The sequence below is a fragment of the Sus scrofa genome, chromosome 7, assembly GCF_054392235.1.
Source record: "Sus scrofa isolate SSC_HxYL_T2T_F1_AM1 chromosome 7, Sscrofa_HxYL_maternal_Yorkshire_Landrace_v2.0, whole genome shotgun sequence".
Lineage (NCBI taxonomy): Eukaryota > Metazoa > Chordata > Mammalia > Artiodactyla > Suidae > Sus > Sus scrofa.
The window spans coordinates 21,825,883-21,840,813 of record NC_139389.1 but is presented as its reverse complement, the minus strand read 5'-3'; the positions used below and the strand labels follow the sequence as shown (position 1 = coordinate 21,840,813).

At 39.1% G+C, this 14,931-nt stretch overlaps 1 protein-coding gene and 1 pseudogene across 1 annotated transcript; one reads left to right on the top strand and one right to left on the bottom strand.

Moving 5' to 3' along the window:
• The first annotated feature begins 5,371 nt into the window (after positions 1 to 5,371).
• LOC100154932 (olfactory receptor 2B8-like) lies at positions 5,372 to 6,310 on the top strand. The gene has a single exon (XM_021099823.2). The coding sequence runs from the start codon at positions 5,372 to 5,374 to the stop codon at positions 6,308 to 6,310; it is 939 nt and encodes a 312-aa protein (XP_020955482.1).
• Positions 6,311 to 12,714: 6,404 nt separating this feature from the next.
• Positions 12,715 to 13,659, bottom strand: LOC100518791 (olfactory receptor 2B8-like; annotated as a pseudogene).
• Positions 13,660 to 14,931: the final 1,272 nt, after the last annotated feature.

The following is a 14,931-nucleotide window of genomic DNA, read 5'->3' as shown; positions in this document are numbered from 1 at the left end:
GTTTAATCTAAGAATGTTTTCATCAAGAGATAGTGTAAGTCTCTAGGCAGACTATTATAGCAAAGGAATTAATGGATATATGGGAAATAGTTGTCTCTAGGATGTAAATACATCGTAGAAATTCTCTATGCTTGTCTCAGTAATGGCATATGGAAACCAAGATGCTTTAAACCTAAATGACTTTTTCTAAGCTAGGTTGTACTGCTAAGTAGCAGTCATCTGTTAACCGTGAAACACAATTGCTTTGTTTTTGAAATTGCATTTGATATTTGAGGCCACATCTTCCCCAAATCAGATGTTATTTATACCTGCCTATATATTGTCTGTATTTTAAATAGAAGATAATTGATTTGAAATGAATTAATTGATCATCAAATTGACTTCTGTAGACACAAGTCCATTTTTCTTTAGTAATTATTTAGAACTATCTCGGTGAAGCAAAATCATGTGAAACTTAGTGTAAAGGCTAGCTGAATTCAAACAAACCATGTCAGTTCTTTAAAAAATTAATAATTTTTCTTTGTATTGTTTGAGTAAATAAATAAAACTTCAGGCATACACTGAACTGTTACAGAGGGCTTGATTTTTTTTTTTTCTTAGCCACACAAAAGTTTGTTAGTAAATGCGGTGGTTCCCCTTCATTATAATCACCTTAGATACTAGAATCTGCCTCACTATTACTCTGTAATCCATCATAAAGTGCTTTTGAATTGTATTAAGTGAAAACCCATTTGCATGAGTACATTTGAATTTAAATGGCAGAATGAATTCTTTTTGTATTGTTTTTTGTATTTTTGTGTAAAGTTTTTTATTTGCAGTTGTGAAAATAACCATAAGTGTTCGAAATACATCAGAGTCACTCAGAGATGAGAGCTAAGGTAACTGGGTGGGGGCTAGGGCATTATCTGTCTCTGTCAAAAATATGAAAACACCAAAGAAAGATTAGCTATCCTCTGGCATTCTTCTTTTGTAATCATTTTCCCTGAGGATTGGCATCTCTGGATAGCTCAGTGACATCAGCTAATTAATAGGATAGGACATACATTCCCCAGAGACTTGTCAGGTTTGTTTTTTCTCTGTGCCATCCCAGGCGCCGTGCCATTTTATACCATCTCCTCTTGTTGCCTGTATGTGTAGATTCCTCTGTCATATATGCTGGTCATTGTATTCAGGAAATAATACTGAGAGTTCCAAGTTGGCTTCATCTTCCTACCACCTAGATGGAATGCAGCTCTTTCATACTATGTGAAGATTTAAAGTTATTATGAGAAGTAATCTTCTTGGAAAATTTAAGGACATTCCAGTGCTGGAGTAATTGAGCTTTACAGTCACTGCACGCAATCTGCTTCCTGATTGTACATGTCCAATTCCAACTCGCAGTAGCGTATTAAAGGTGGTGTCTTGGAAATGAGGGAGGGAAAGAGCTTGGGACACACAGATAAGGTGAATGAAGGTGAGTGAAATGAAGCTTGATCTCTGTGTTGTTTTAGGGCTTGGCAAGTAAGTTGTTTCAGTTGCAGTTTTTCTTGAAACAAAAAGCTAAGTTGGTTTGCATATATGTCAGCTGACAAAGGAACAGCATGCAGAAATCCACCAAATAAGACTAAATTTAGTTGTTCAATTTAGAAGCCAACAGGGGTACATTTGCTACCACTCAGTATGTGCATATGGAAAGTGATTTAAATACAGCATATTTAACTCTAATAAAATATGCCATCCAGTAATGGGATAGCAGTGAATGTGTGAATGTAAAAGAATTAGACTATATGCTTCCATTCTTTTGCTTTGGGTGTATTCTCTCTGCAGAATTACACAGTATTTGTTCTCTGTGCTTAAGATGTCTTGTCAGTCTCTATGGTTTTTTAATGCTCATTTCCTCACTGAAAGAGTTACAGAAATATCTAAATATGAATGGAATCATCAATATGTTAGGTTGTAAGGTACTACAAGGAAGTTCCATTTTGTGAATATTGTGTCAGTGCGTCTTTAACAGTGATGAGAAAAGATCATCCTTTTTTCATGATGCTAACTTAAACTTTACTGATTGTAGTTCTGAATATTTTTGGTACTTATCTCTGCCCATACAAATCTTTTTTTTTAAATTACAGTATAGTTGATTTACAGTGTTATGCCAATTTCTGCTGTACAGCATAGAGACTCAGTCCTACATATATACACATTCTTTTTCTCATCCTATCTTCCCTCATGTTTTATCCCAAGAGGTTGGATATAGTTCCCCTTGCTGTAGAGCAGGACCTCATCGCTTATGCATTCTAAATGTAATAGTTTGCATCTACTAACCCCAAACTCCTGGTCCATCTCACTCTCTTTCTCTTTAATTGAGTCCAAATACCAGTTTGAAGAGGAAAAAGATTGGAAGAGAAAAGGTGACTTGTTTGTGTAATTGCTGAATTGGGCAAATGACCATTTTTTTTGTGGTATTGCATGGAGGAGATGTGTAATGTACCCCATCCTTCCATCCTTGCACAGGCTTGTGAATGGACTCTTTGGTATGAACACTGTAGGTAACCCATTCACATCCTCTTTACTTGACTGGTGTACCCATGCATACCCAACTTCTTATGAGTATTGGCTCCTAGGTTCCCAGCCCTTCCCTTCTTCAGAGAATTTCTCTCAGCTGAAAGGTGCCACGTTGCCAGGGGTTCCTCTGAACCCTCGTGGATTCAGTCCACATCCAGCGATACGCTCACGGGATATATAAATGCTGCCTTTGCATCAAGGTGGAACTAAATCTGGTGTAATTTATTCTCCTCAGCTGTGCTGCCCAGTGGAGTAGTAACCAGGCCCAAGTAGCTATTTAACTTGAAATTAAGTAAAATGTAAAATTCTGTTCTTTAGTTTCCATGTTCCGTATGCTTAGGTTGGACCATGTAAGAGAGTGGTTATTGTATTAGACAGTGAAAACAGAATATTTCTATCACCACAGTTCCATTGGCGAATCCTGCTCCAGCTCCTTATGGGATCAGACTCATGTTATATTCCAGTTGAGTTCACATCCTTGCTTAGCACCTTTGTTCTACTCTGCTTCCTGCACTCTCTTTATTTTGAATATTCCCTCAAAAAACAGCATGCAGTGGAATTCCTGCTTCAGCCTCTTCCTCCATAGAACCCGGCTGAAGCACTGTCCAAGTTCATCAGAACTGTCATTTCCAGTACAATTACAGATCCGCTTCTCCCTCATGACTACATCCTCCATTGCTATCAGGTGCCAGTCTTAACATATCTGAGTTCCGCAGAAACCTTTGAGACGGAAACAAGATGAGAGTAATAGTGATTAGTCATAGCCCCGAGGCTGTGGAAATTTTGCCAGCACCCTGCCAGGATTTTTTGAGAAGCTAGATTGGAGAGTTTGTATGTTAAATATATTGTGTATTGTATATTGTATAATTTAATAACTGAAAAAAGATATTATCTTTAGATATTGGTCTTTAAATTGTGTAGTTTGCATACTGAACATCTAGTTATATTGAAATATTGAATCTTGCAGTAAATCTTTTACAGTTGCATTATGTGTCAGTGTTGTACAATTGTTGTAATTGTAAACGGCTACTTATACCACCTAATATGTGTCAGTACCAAGCGTTTAACATTTTTCATTTGATGAGTGCTGTGTTGAATATTATAGCAAAATTTCATTCTTGCAAGATGTCATGTTGTATTATAATCTTTTTTGATATTAGCTGTTACATAGAATGCCATATTTATTTATTTTTCAGAATCTATTTTTACATTACCTATTAAAAAGTTTTCTACACACACACACACACACACATGTATATTTCTTCCTTTTTATGGCCGTACCAGTGGCATATGGAAGTTCAGAGGCCAGGGATTGAATTGTAGCTGCAGCTGTGGCCTGTGTCACAGCATGGCAACACTGGATCTGAGCTGCATCAGCAATTGACACTGCAGCTTGCACAATCCCGGATCCCTAACCCATTGAGAGAGGCCAGGAATTGAACCCACAGCCTCACAGAGTCTATGGCAGGTCCTTAACCACTGAGCCACAGTGGCAGCTCCTGTCATTTATTTTTAAGTGATTATTTATCTTTTGTGTCCAAAGTAATAATTTATGTGTAATTTTTTATAACAAGATGTTCCAATACATATCATATGGTGATAGCAACTGAGGATACCAGTCTGTGTTCTTGTAACTAGGCTTAATGTGCTTAATATATTCTATCATTAATATTTACATAGTTTGTCTAATATGAATCAACTTTTCTTCCTACATAAATTCAGTTGATATTTATCTAAACAAAGACGATGGCTCCCAATCAAATTATATAATTCTTTAGATTTGGTAGGAAGGAAATGAAATAAAAGTTTAAATTAACTTTAATTTAAAAATATTCCTTGTATTGAAAGATGGCCTTTTGTGGTGGTCCAAACAGCTTTAGCAGGGATGGATGCCGATAAGGAGAGGACAAAAGGGAGAAAAAAATCACCTATGTCCTCTAAAAAGTGAAAAAAAAAAAAAGAAGAAAAAAGGAGTTCCCATTGTGGTGCAGCGAGAAACAAATCTGCCAAGTAACCATGAGGTTGTGGGTTTGATCTGTTGCCTCTTCGGTGGGTTAAGGATCTGGCGTTGCTGTGAGCTGCGGTGTAGTTCACACATGTGGCTCAGATCCGGAGTTGCTGTGGCTGTGGTGTAGGCCAGCAGGTGTAGTAGCTCTGATTCATCCCCTAGCCTGGGAACCTCCATATGCCACGAGTGCGCCCCTAAAAAAGAAAAGAAGATATTAAAATATGTCATGATTTTATTATAGTGGACCATTATCATATCAGCGTTTACTTTGGATTAGTTAGCATTTTATTTTTGTCCTACTTCGTTTTGGCAAATGCTTCAGTAAAAAAAATTTGCCCCCAGGTCATTTCAGATGAATATATCATAGTTGTGTATGTGTACATGAGCCCGAACCATGGCTTGTTTTATTGCTCTTCTGAGTAAGTGTGGGTCAGAGGGATGTAGTCTATCATTGCACATTTAGATTGTTTCTCATATATTTATAGTCAATATTATTATGGATTTTTGGGGTATAGATAGATTGCTTTTTGTCTACATCTCTTTCTTATTTTTCAGGTTCCTCTCTCTGTTTTTCTCATCACCATTTTCTCTAAAATTGTACATATATTCTTAAATTACTTTACATCCTATTAGATCCAATCTGAAACTTATCTGTGATTATACCTATGATTGAGGCAAACACAGGTTTATTATTTGATTTTTCTCATATTAAATAGCATTGACATCAATTTTGGTGTTAATGTGGAAGTAAATTGGTATAAACTATGTCAACTCCAATATGGCAAATGCTTGCTCATGACAGAAACCATGTGCTAACACAGGATGGAACAGAGAAATGGAAGTTCTTTCACTGGATTTATCCTGCTGGGTTTCTCTGACAGGCCTCAACTGGAGCAGGTCCTCTTTGTGGTTCTTTTGATCTTCTACGTCTTCACTTTGCTAGCAAACACAACCATCATCACATTGTCCCAGGTGGACCCACAACTTCACACCCCTATGTACTTTTTCCTCTCCAACCTAAGCTTTGTGGACCTGTGCTATACTACCAGCATTGTTCCCCAGCTCCTGGTTAATCTCAGAGGATCTGACAAATCCATCTCCTTTGGTGGTTGTGTGGTTCAGCTCTACATCTCTTTGGGGTTGGGATGTGCAGAATGTATTCTCCTAGGAGTTATGGCACTTGACCGCTATGCAGCTGTTTGCAAGCCCCTTCACTACACAGTAATCATGCACCCCCGTCTCTGTACCCTGATGGCTTGTGCTTCATGGATCATTGGTTTTGCTGACTCCTTAATACATACAGTGCTCATCTTCCTTTTACCACTTTGTGGGAGAAATGAATTAGACCACTTCTTTTGTGAGGTCCCTCCTTTGCTCAAGCTTGCCTGTGTTGACACCTCTATGAATGAGTCTGAGATCTTCTTTGCCAGTGTCATCATTCTTTTCATACCTGTTACATTAATAATGTTCTCCTATGGTGGGATTGTGAGGGCCGTCTTAAGAATAAAGTCTTCTGCAGGGCAGAGAAAAGCATTTGGGACCTGTGGATCCCACCTGACAGTGGTCTCCCTGTTCTATGGCTCAGCCCTCTATGCATATCTTCATCCCAGCAGCAATGACTCCCAGGATCAGGCCAAGTTCATATCTCTTTTCTACACAATCATTATTCCCATGATCAATCCCCTCATATATACGCTGCGTAACAAGGAAGTGAAGGGAGCAATAAGGAGGGTGCTTTGGAGGGACACTGCCTCCAGATGATGGGGTGAGGAAGATAATTAATTAAAGGACTTTGATTGTCAGAGCTTTTTGCATGTATATGTGGCCGATATGTTATCCACAGTTTCCCTGGAGCCTCCGAAGGGAATTTCTTTACTTCAATTCTCTTTCAAATGTGAGTGTTCAAAATCTAAGTTCATGGCTTCATTCCAACATCCAGAGGTGCTGATTCTGTGTCCCATGAACATCTGGTTTATATTTATTATTTTGAGGACTACACAAGTTTTTCTCATTTGCACTCCTATATAGGAGCATTATTCCATTTCTACTTGCAAAAAGACTTGTGAGTAAATAACAGGAAGGCACAGCCAAAATAAGAATAAACCATGGAAACACTGTAAGGACTACTAATATTTTCTATCATTTGCTAGAAGGATATCATTTATTCTTGCATATTGTTTTTCCTTTGGCCATGCCTTCAGCATGTAGAAGTTCTTGGGCCAGGAATTAAACTGGCTCCACAGTGACAATGTGGGATCCTTAATCCACTGTGCCACAAGAAAACTTCCCATACCTGGAATTTTTTTTTTTTTTTTTTTTTTTTTTTTTTTTTTTTGCCTTTTCTAGGGCTGCTCCCGCGGCACATGGAGATTCCCAGGCTAGGGGTCTAACCGGAGCTGTAGCCGCCAGCCGCCGCCAGAGCCATAGCAATGCGGGATCCGAGCCGGGTCTGCAACCTACACCACAGCTCACGACAACGCTGGATCCTTAACCACTGAACAAAGCCAGGGATCAAACCCGCAACCTCATGGTTCCTGGTCGGATTCGTTAACCACTGCGCCATGACGGGAACTCCATATACCTGCATTTTGATTGGAGCATAATTACAAAGTACATGGGTTGACTGTAGGAGAGATTTTTCACAGAAGTAGGTGGGGAAACTATGGGAAAAATAATTTTAATCTCAAAGAAAAGTCGTTGCATTGATCCTGATAAAGCCATTCAGTTATTAGGCACAACAGTGATATCACCAGTGTGGTAGCCATATCATGTGGCATCATTTCAGAGAAGGCTATGCATAGAAAGCACTGGGTAAAAGGTGTGCTGCCCTGCTGCCAGTGCCAATAGTAGCCCTCATCTGGTAGTAACACCAGGGGGTGCTTGTGTATAAGTGTGTACATTGCAGGAAAAAGCCTACTATGAGCTATGGAGACTGAGTAATTTAAATTAGTGAGTTACCTAATTCCTTTTTATAAGCTCTTTTGAGGATATCATCTTATCTGAATACTAAATGGCCCATGCCCTGTTTCATAGTATACACGTTTCACCTACAGTGATGTAGCAAACGTTTCAAAGAGTAAGATATGTTTAGATTACTAGCTTCATACCATTTCATAAGCTCTTTAATTCAGGCATCACTTTGTCAGGGCCATTGTATTTATGTCTTGCAAAGACCCTGGCTATTGGGTTGAGGGCAACATAAAAGTGTGGGAAATGCCCCTGATTCCCAGGAAACCTATGTTGTGGAAAGTTAGACCATGGCAGTGAGAGAATAACTCAGTCCGTATGGTCAACCACTCTATGTTGAGACTGTGATTCCAATCTGACATCCGGTAGCACTCTAACCGTGGACCTTGTAAAACTAGGTGCTGCCTTTTAGTGATGGGTGATGTTCTTGGTCTTCAGTGCTGGTGTTTCTATTAAACCTCCTTATTCAGTTTAAATTTGCTTTAAGTAACCTTCGTTTTTGTTTTGACATTTGATTTCCACCAGGAGCTTTTATTGTTTTCTAAGGCCAACCTTCTTTTTTTTGGCTGCATGTCATAGGAAAGCGATTTTCTATTTCTCTGTCACACACCTCATAGTTACTTACCTCAAAGTGAGGGAAATGTAAAATCCTTCTCGCTGTTGCCATGGTTAAAAACCAGACAACCTCACAAATCTAGAAAGTTCCCTTGCCTATTGTGGATGTCCTCAAACTCTGTGTGCCTAGTCATGAGGTAAATATCTTCAGGGCACATGGAAGAGTCTTCTACTTATTATTTGAGCACATTTTGGGAATTTCTAGTAAGAGAGACTATATTTCTAATTTCTATAATGTCTAATTCTTTCAATAGAGTCCAAAATTCTTGTGAAATACTATTTTCTTTCATCCTCACCCCCCACTTTCCCCTCTAATTTTTAAAAATCTCTTAGGCATAGCTATTTTTAATGTCCCAGGCTGCACATTCCATTATCTGGATGATCTCTTCCTTTGATATAATGGCATCTCCCCCCCTCGGTCATCAGTAATATGGTCGTCCCTCTTTTCACGTCTTATAATTTTTAATCACACACCAGACATGATGTGTCAAAGAGCCACAGAGGGCCCAGATGACATTACCTTCCCCCCAAAGAGAGTTCTCCTTTTCCTGGATAGGACTGAATTGGTCAGGCTGTTTGGCAGACTCACTTTCACCCTACCTTTTATTTGTTTTACTTATTTTTATCACAATTTTTTTAAAACATTTATTTCCCCAATACATTTTTTCCCTACTGTACAGCATGGTGACCCAGTTATACCTACATGTGTACATTCTTGTATCTCACATTATCATGCTCCATCATAAGTGACTACACAAAGTACCCAGTGCTACACAGCAGGATCTCATTGCTAATCCATTACAAAGGCAATAGTTTGCATCTATTAAACCCAAGCTCCCAATCCACCCCACTCCCTCCACCTCCCCCTTGGCAACCACAAGTCTATTCTCCAAGTCCCTGATTTTCTTTTCTGTGGAAAGATTCATTTGTGCCATATATTAGATTCCATATGTAAGTGATATCATATGGTATTTGTCTTTCGCTTTCTGACTTACTTCACTCAGTGTGAGAGCCTCTAGTTCCACCCATGTTGCTGCAAATGGCATTATTTTGTTCTTCCCCCTACCTTTTGTTCCCTCACATTTCTAGGGCATGGTCCTCCTGGGAAGTCTTTTTTTTTTTTTTTTTAAATGGCCATACCCACAGCCCATGGAAGTTCCCAGGCTAGGAACTGAATACAAGCTGCAGCTCTGATCTCTGCTACAGCTGCGGCAATGCCAGGTCCTTTAACCCACTGTTCTAGGCTGAGCATCAAACCCGCACCTCCGCAGCAACCTAAGCTGCTGCATTCGGGTTCTTAACCCAGTGCACCACAGTGGGAACTCCTGGGAAGTCTTGTTTTCTCGGTCCTGAAAGACTCTGGAAGAATTCATTCTGTCCTTTAAAGATATTCAGCTTAGCTCTTTATCCTTCTTCTCTATGTAGCCTCAAAATTTGGCAAATGCCTTAAAGAAGAAAACTGTGGTAGAAAGAGGAGGACACTTCCCCCTAGTTGTTTTCTGTTTCCTAAGCACAATGAACCTGAAGAATGTTTTATTCTATGTTTTTGAAGCTTTTGGTGTAGCTCTCTGGCTTCTCAGGTAGTTCACTGAACATGGAAATACCCATTGGAACATATGGCCAGGTATTTGGGGTCTCTTAAGTTCTTAGTTTGTCCCTTCAGCCTTACATAACTCTTGTGCTGTTTCTTTTTTCTCCTGGATAAGGCCCTTTCTTTAGTCCAAGCCCAAGCCTCAGTTCACATCAGGCTTGTCAGATGCTCCACTGGTTAAAGAAAATGCTGATGCTCATCATCTCTGTACAGAAGGGTCCTGTCCTCTCTGTAATTCTTGCCTCCATCACCCGCATCACTTCCAAAGCTATCTAATGGGTTAAAAAATATGATTGCTAAAAATTAATTTACCTTTTTCAATTACAGTTACCCCTCACTCTTTGCAGAGGGCTGGTTTCTGGACCCCTGGAATATCAAAATCTGTGAATCATCAAATCCCTTGTAGTAAATAGTTGATGGCCTCAGTCTGTGGTTGGTTGAATCTGCATATTTGGAAACTGCGACTAAGGAGGGCTGATTGTACTTGAAGTGGTTATATTGGTCGGGTGTCACCCAGTACCCCCTATCTGGAAGTGGAAGTTGCAAAATGCTACCTTGAATGAAATAATAAATTGAATTAGTGAATGGAAACAATGTTTATTTTCTGGAAAATAAAAAGTAAACATCTAATTAATTTTAGAGTATGGCACCTTTTTGCCCTAAATAGGATATGATTAGTAATGAAGCTAGCTGTCGTGGTTTGATAGAAAAATTTAAGGAATTGTTGGAGTTCATGTCATGGCACAGTGGTTAACGAATCCAACTAGGAACCATGAGGTTTCGGGTTCAATCCCTGGCCTTGCTCAGTGGGTTAAGGATCCGGCATTGCTGTGAGCTGTGGTGTAGGTCGAAGATGTGCCTCAGGGCTCAGATCCCGTGTTGCTGTGGCTCTGGCGTAGGCCGGTGGCTACAGCTCCGATTAGACCCCTAGCCGGGGAACCTCTATATGCCGTGGGAAGCAGCCCTAGATAAGGCAAAAAGACAAAAAAAAAAAAAAAGGAGAATTTAAGTAATTGTTATTGAAATAATCATATCTTCCATAATACACTCTGAATGTAATCAGAAATCACTGAAAAATATTCATACAAATAGGCAAGAACTGTGTGAACCTCAATATTTCACCAATAAATTTTCACTTAAATAAAGAAAAATCCGGAGTTCCTGTCATGGCTCAGTGGTTAACGAATCCAACTAGGAACCATGAGGTTGCGTGTTCAATCTCTGGCCTCGTTCAGTGGGTTAAGGATCCGGCGTTGCCATGAGCTGTGGTGTAGGTCCCGCATTGCTGTGGCTCTGGCGTATGCTGGTGGCTACAGTTCCAATTAGACCCCTAGCCTGGGAACCTCCATATGCTGCGGGTGTGGCCCTAGAAAAGACAAAAAGACGAAAAAAAAGAAAAAAAGAAAAATCCTTGCTTCTTTGTTATTTCATTAGCAGAATAAGTGAACTGACCTTCAAACTTTCCACTGTAAAGGAGAAATATTTAAGAAGATATTATTTACACAAACTGCCTGTTGACTCTACCAGACACTTATTTCCTTTATTACATTGTTCTATAAATTCCCTTCAATATCCTCTATGCTACAAATATAATTTAAAATATTTAAAAATCTTGATGTCATATATGAAAAAAATGTTTTTAAAACTCAATTGTGAATTTTTATACAGTAAAAACATACAAATACACACAGATACACCCACAAACACATACACAAATACACTGAGTAAGCATCTTTTTCAATAAAAAAATATAGATAATTCATGGCAATACAATACTCAGTAGTAAAATTTTCATCAAAAAATCATTTGAAAATTATCACTAAAATTTAGCTTCAAGAACTGGCAAATAAATGTCTACATGGAATGAAGAAAGCAGACTCACTGTACTCTTTATCTTTGGTATTTTCAAAGGAAAGTAGATAATGTTCATTCTAGTTAGCAAAATATGACTAGTATCAAAACACTTCAAATGTATTGAGTGCAATGGGCAAAAGAAACTTAATAATTTAGATTATAAACCCAAATTTTATGTGAAAGGAACAATAATACTTTATGTGGTTCCTTAGTATCATAATATTCTGTTAACTTCTGCCTTTTTTAAAACATTAAAAGTAAATGATTTGAAGGACAACATACATCAAGCAAGTGTAAGTATCTTACATGTAAGTTTTGATGAATTTTCAAAAATTGAATTTGTCATATAACCAGCATCTAAATCAAGAAGCAAAACATGACTAGAACTCCAGATTGCTCCTCCCTCATTTCTCCTTCCAATGTAGAGTAACAATTCCCCAGGAGAGCAGCTGTTCTGACCTCTAATTCTAGAGATTCATTGTGCCTGGTTTTGAATTTTATGTAAATGGAAATACAGTAGGAATTATTAGACTTTTCATTTCATCACAATCAACATTATGATTGTAAGAATCATTCATGTTGTTGCAGGTATTATAATTTGTTTGTTCTCATTATCCCATTATATTCCAGTGCATGATAAACCCTAGTTGTTGTTTTTTGTTTGTTTGTTTTTTGTCTTTTTGCCTTTTCTGGGGCCGCTCCCGTGGCATATGGAGGTTCTCAGGCTAGGGGTCTAATTGGAGCTGTAGCCACCAGCCTACACAGAGCCACAGCAACGTGGGATCCGAGCTGCGTCTGCGACCTACACCACAGCTAATGGCAATGCCGGATCCTTAACCCACTAAGCAAGGCCAGGGTTTGAACCTGCAACCTCATGGTTCCTACTTGGATTTGTTAATCACTGCGCCATGACGGGAACTCCAAGCCATAGTTTATTTTTAGCTTATATTATTCTCCTCACTAGAAATTTAACTCCAAGGAGGCTGAGCTCTTGTTTTCACCATTACATCTCAAATACCTAGAACTGTGCCTTGTACACATTCAGTGCTTGTAATGATGTGTTGGATTAAGTTACAACTAGTTTTTAGTCACTCAGAAATCTCCCAGTGCACTAGAGTTTGACTCTGCAAGCCCTGCACTAACTCTGTCTCAAGTCTGGTGTTCTCCTCACTAGTCTTCTTAGTGCCCCTTTGACTTCGTTGTTTCTCAAAGTGTAAATCAGGGGATTCATCAGGGGAGTCACCAGAGTATAGAAGAGCGCAATGCTTTTATTTACATCCTGAGAGTAACTGGAGGGAGGCTGGAGGTACATGGAGATGAGTGTCCCGAAGAAAACAATCACTACCATTGAGTGAGAACCACAAGTTCCAAAAGCCTTGCGCCTCCCCTGGGCTGACTTTATCTTCAGGACTGCATGGGTAATATGGCCATAGGACACTAAGATAAGTGACAGGGGCACCACCAAGAAGAGGACACTGACAGCAAAGAGCTCAGCCTCATTGATGGAGGTGTTGGTGCAGGCCAGTTTCAGCATCACTGGAACTTCACAGAAGAAATGGTCCACTTGGTTTTTGCCACAGAGAGGAAGAGTCATGGTCAGTGCTGTCTGTACTACAGAATTGCCAAACCCCGTGAGCCAAGCAGTTGCCACCAGCTGCGAGCAAAGCTGAGGATGCATGATCAGCATGTAGTGGAGTGGGCGGCACACAGCTGCCTAGCGGTCATAGGCCACGACAGACAGGAGGACACATTCTACACCCCCAAGTCCCAAGGCAACGAAGAGCTGGGTCACACAACCACCATAGGTGATGCTCTTGTCCTTTCCCTTAAAGTTGGCCACTGTCTGGGGGACAGTGCAAGTAGTCAAACACAGATCCATAAAAGAGAGATTGGAGAGGAAGAAATACATAGGGGTGTGGAGGTGAGAATCCACAAGTGACAGAAGTATAATGGTGCCATTGCCTAAGAAGCTCAAAAAGTAGATGATCAGGATGAGCACAGACAGAGCAGTTTCCAGCTGAGGCCGATTGGAGAAGCCCAGGAGAATGAATCCAGAGAAGGTGCTGTCATTAGCTCTTTCCATTGTTGTCTACGTATTGAAATTAAGAGGACTCACACTTTTTTCTTGCATGTTTAATCCATCTTTTTTTTCCTCAAATGGGAAGGTTGAGTGTGGTTAGAAGCTTGAGACATTTTCACAGTTACTTGCCTCCTGGCAGGATAGGGGGTGCTAAATGCTACTGTATGTGAGTATCTTCCATGTTTCAGGCACTGGCCTAAACATGTTCTATGCATTGTGTCACAACAGCTTTGTGTCATCATGACTTCTCTTTGAATAGTTGAATCAACTGAAGGTTAAAGAGATGCAGTAATTTTATCAGAGTGATGTCTAATAACTTGCAGGAGTAGGATTCAAACTGACTCTACAACATGATTTCTTAATTGCTAGGGATAGTGTATGATTGTGAACTACAAAGACAACTCAAGTTTCTCCAAAAATTAAATCTGATTTTTCTAAATGAGTTGCAAATTTGTACTTTATCTATGCTTCTTTTTTTCCTCTTATGGATTGAAATATTTCACACTGGCTCTCCTGCTTCTGATTTGTGTGGAGAAAAAAATATTTTCTTCAGATGCATAGATATAAGATTAACTATTACTAACTTTTTTCAAATGGGAACAATACAAAAAATTGAGAATATAAAGCAATAGAACCTTTGGTAGGGAACCTGTAATCACATCATTTTTTTTTCCCCTTTTGGCTAACCACAACAAGTGGAAATTCCAGATTTGAACTTGCACCACAGCAGGACCCAAGCTGCTGCAGTGAAAACACCAGGTCCTTAACCTACTTTTTCCATAAGAGAAATCCCTAGAATCATGTCTATTGATTAAAAAGCTTCTATTGGAAATTATTTAAGAATTGATTGTATCCAAACTTCATATTCCAGGAGGACTGAACCTGAGGTATCATCATTGTTACTTCTCTGAGCAAAAACTCAGGAAACCATCAATTAATTTTTCCTTTTCTTTCCCTTTAAAGTCTTTAAAATTGTTGAACATGATAGAGCAAATATTCTTCTTTGTGTGTACTTCCTAAAAGTACTAACCTCACATTAACCTTTCTGTTTTGTATTAAAGTCATCTGGTCTTGTCTTAGAAATCAACCTCCCTCTCTTTCTCTCTCTCTCTCTCTCTCTCTCACACACACACACCATGAGGCAAATTTAATAGTAAATAATACTTAAAGAAGAGAAATATCTCATAATAGTACCATAACCTAGAAAAGGGTCTAGTATATATAGAAGATTCACAGAAAGTTTTTGTTGAATAAATGAAAATATGAAAATATGGA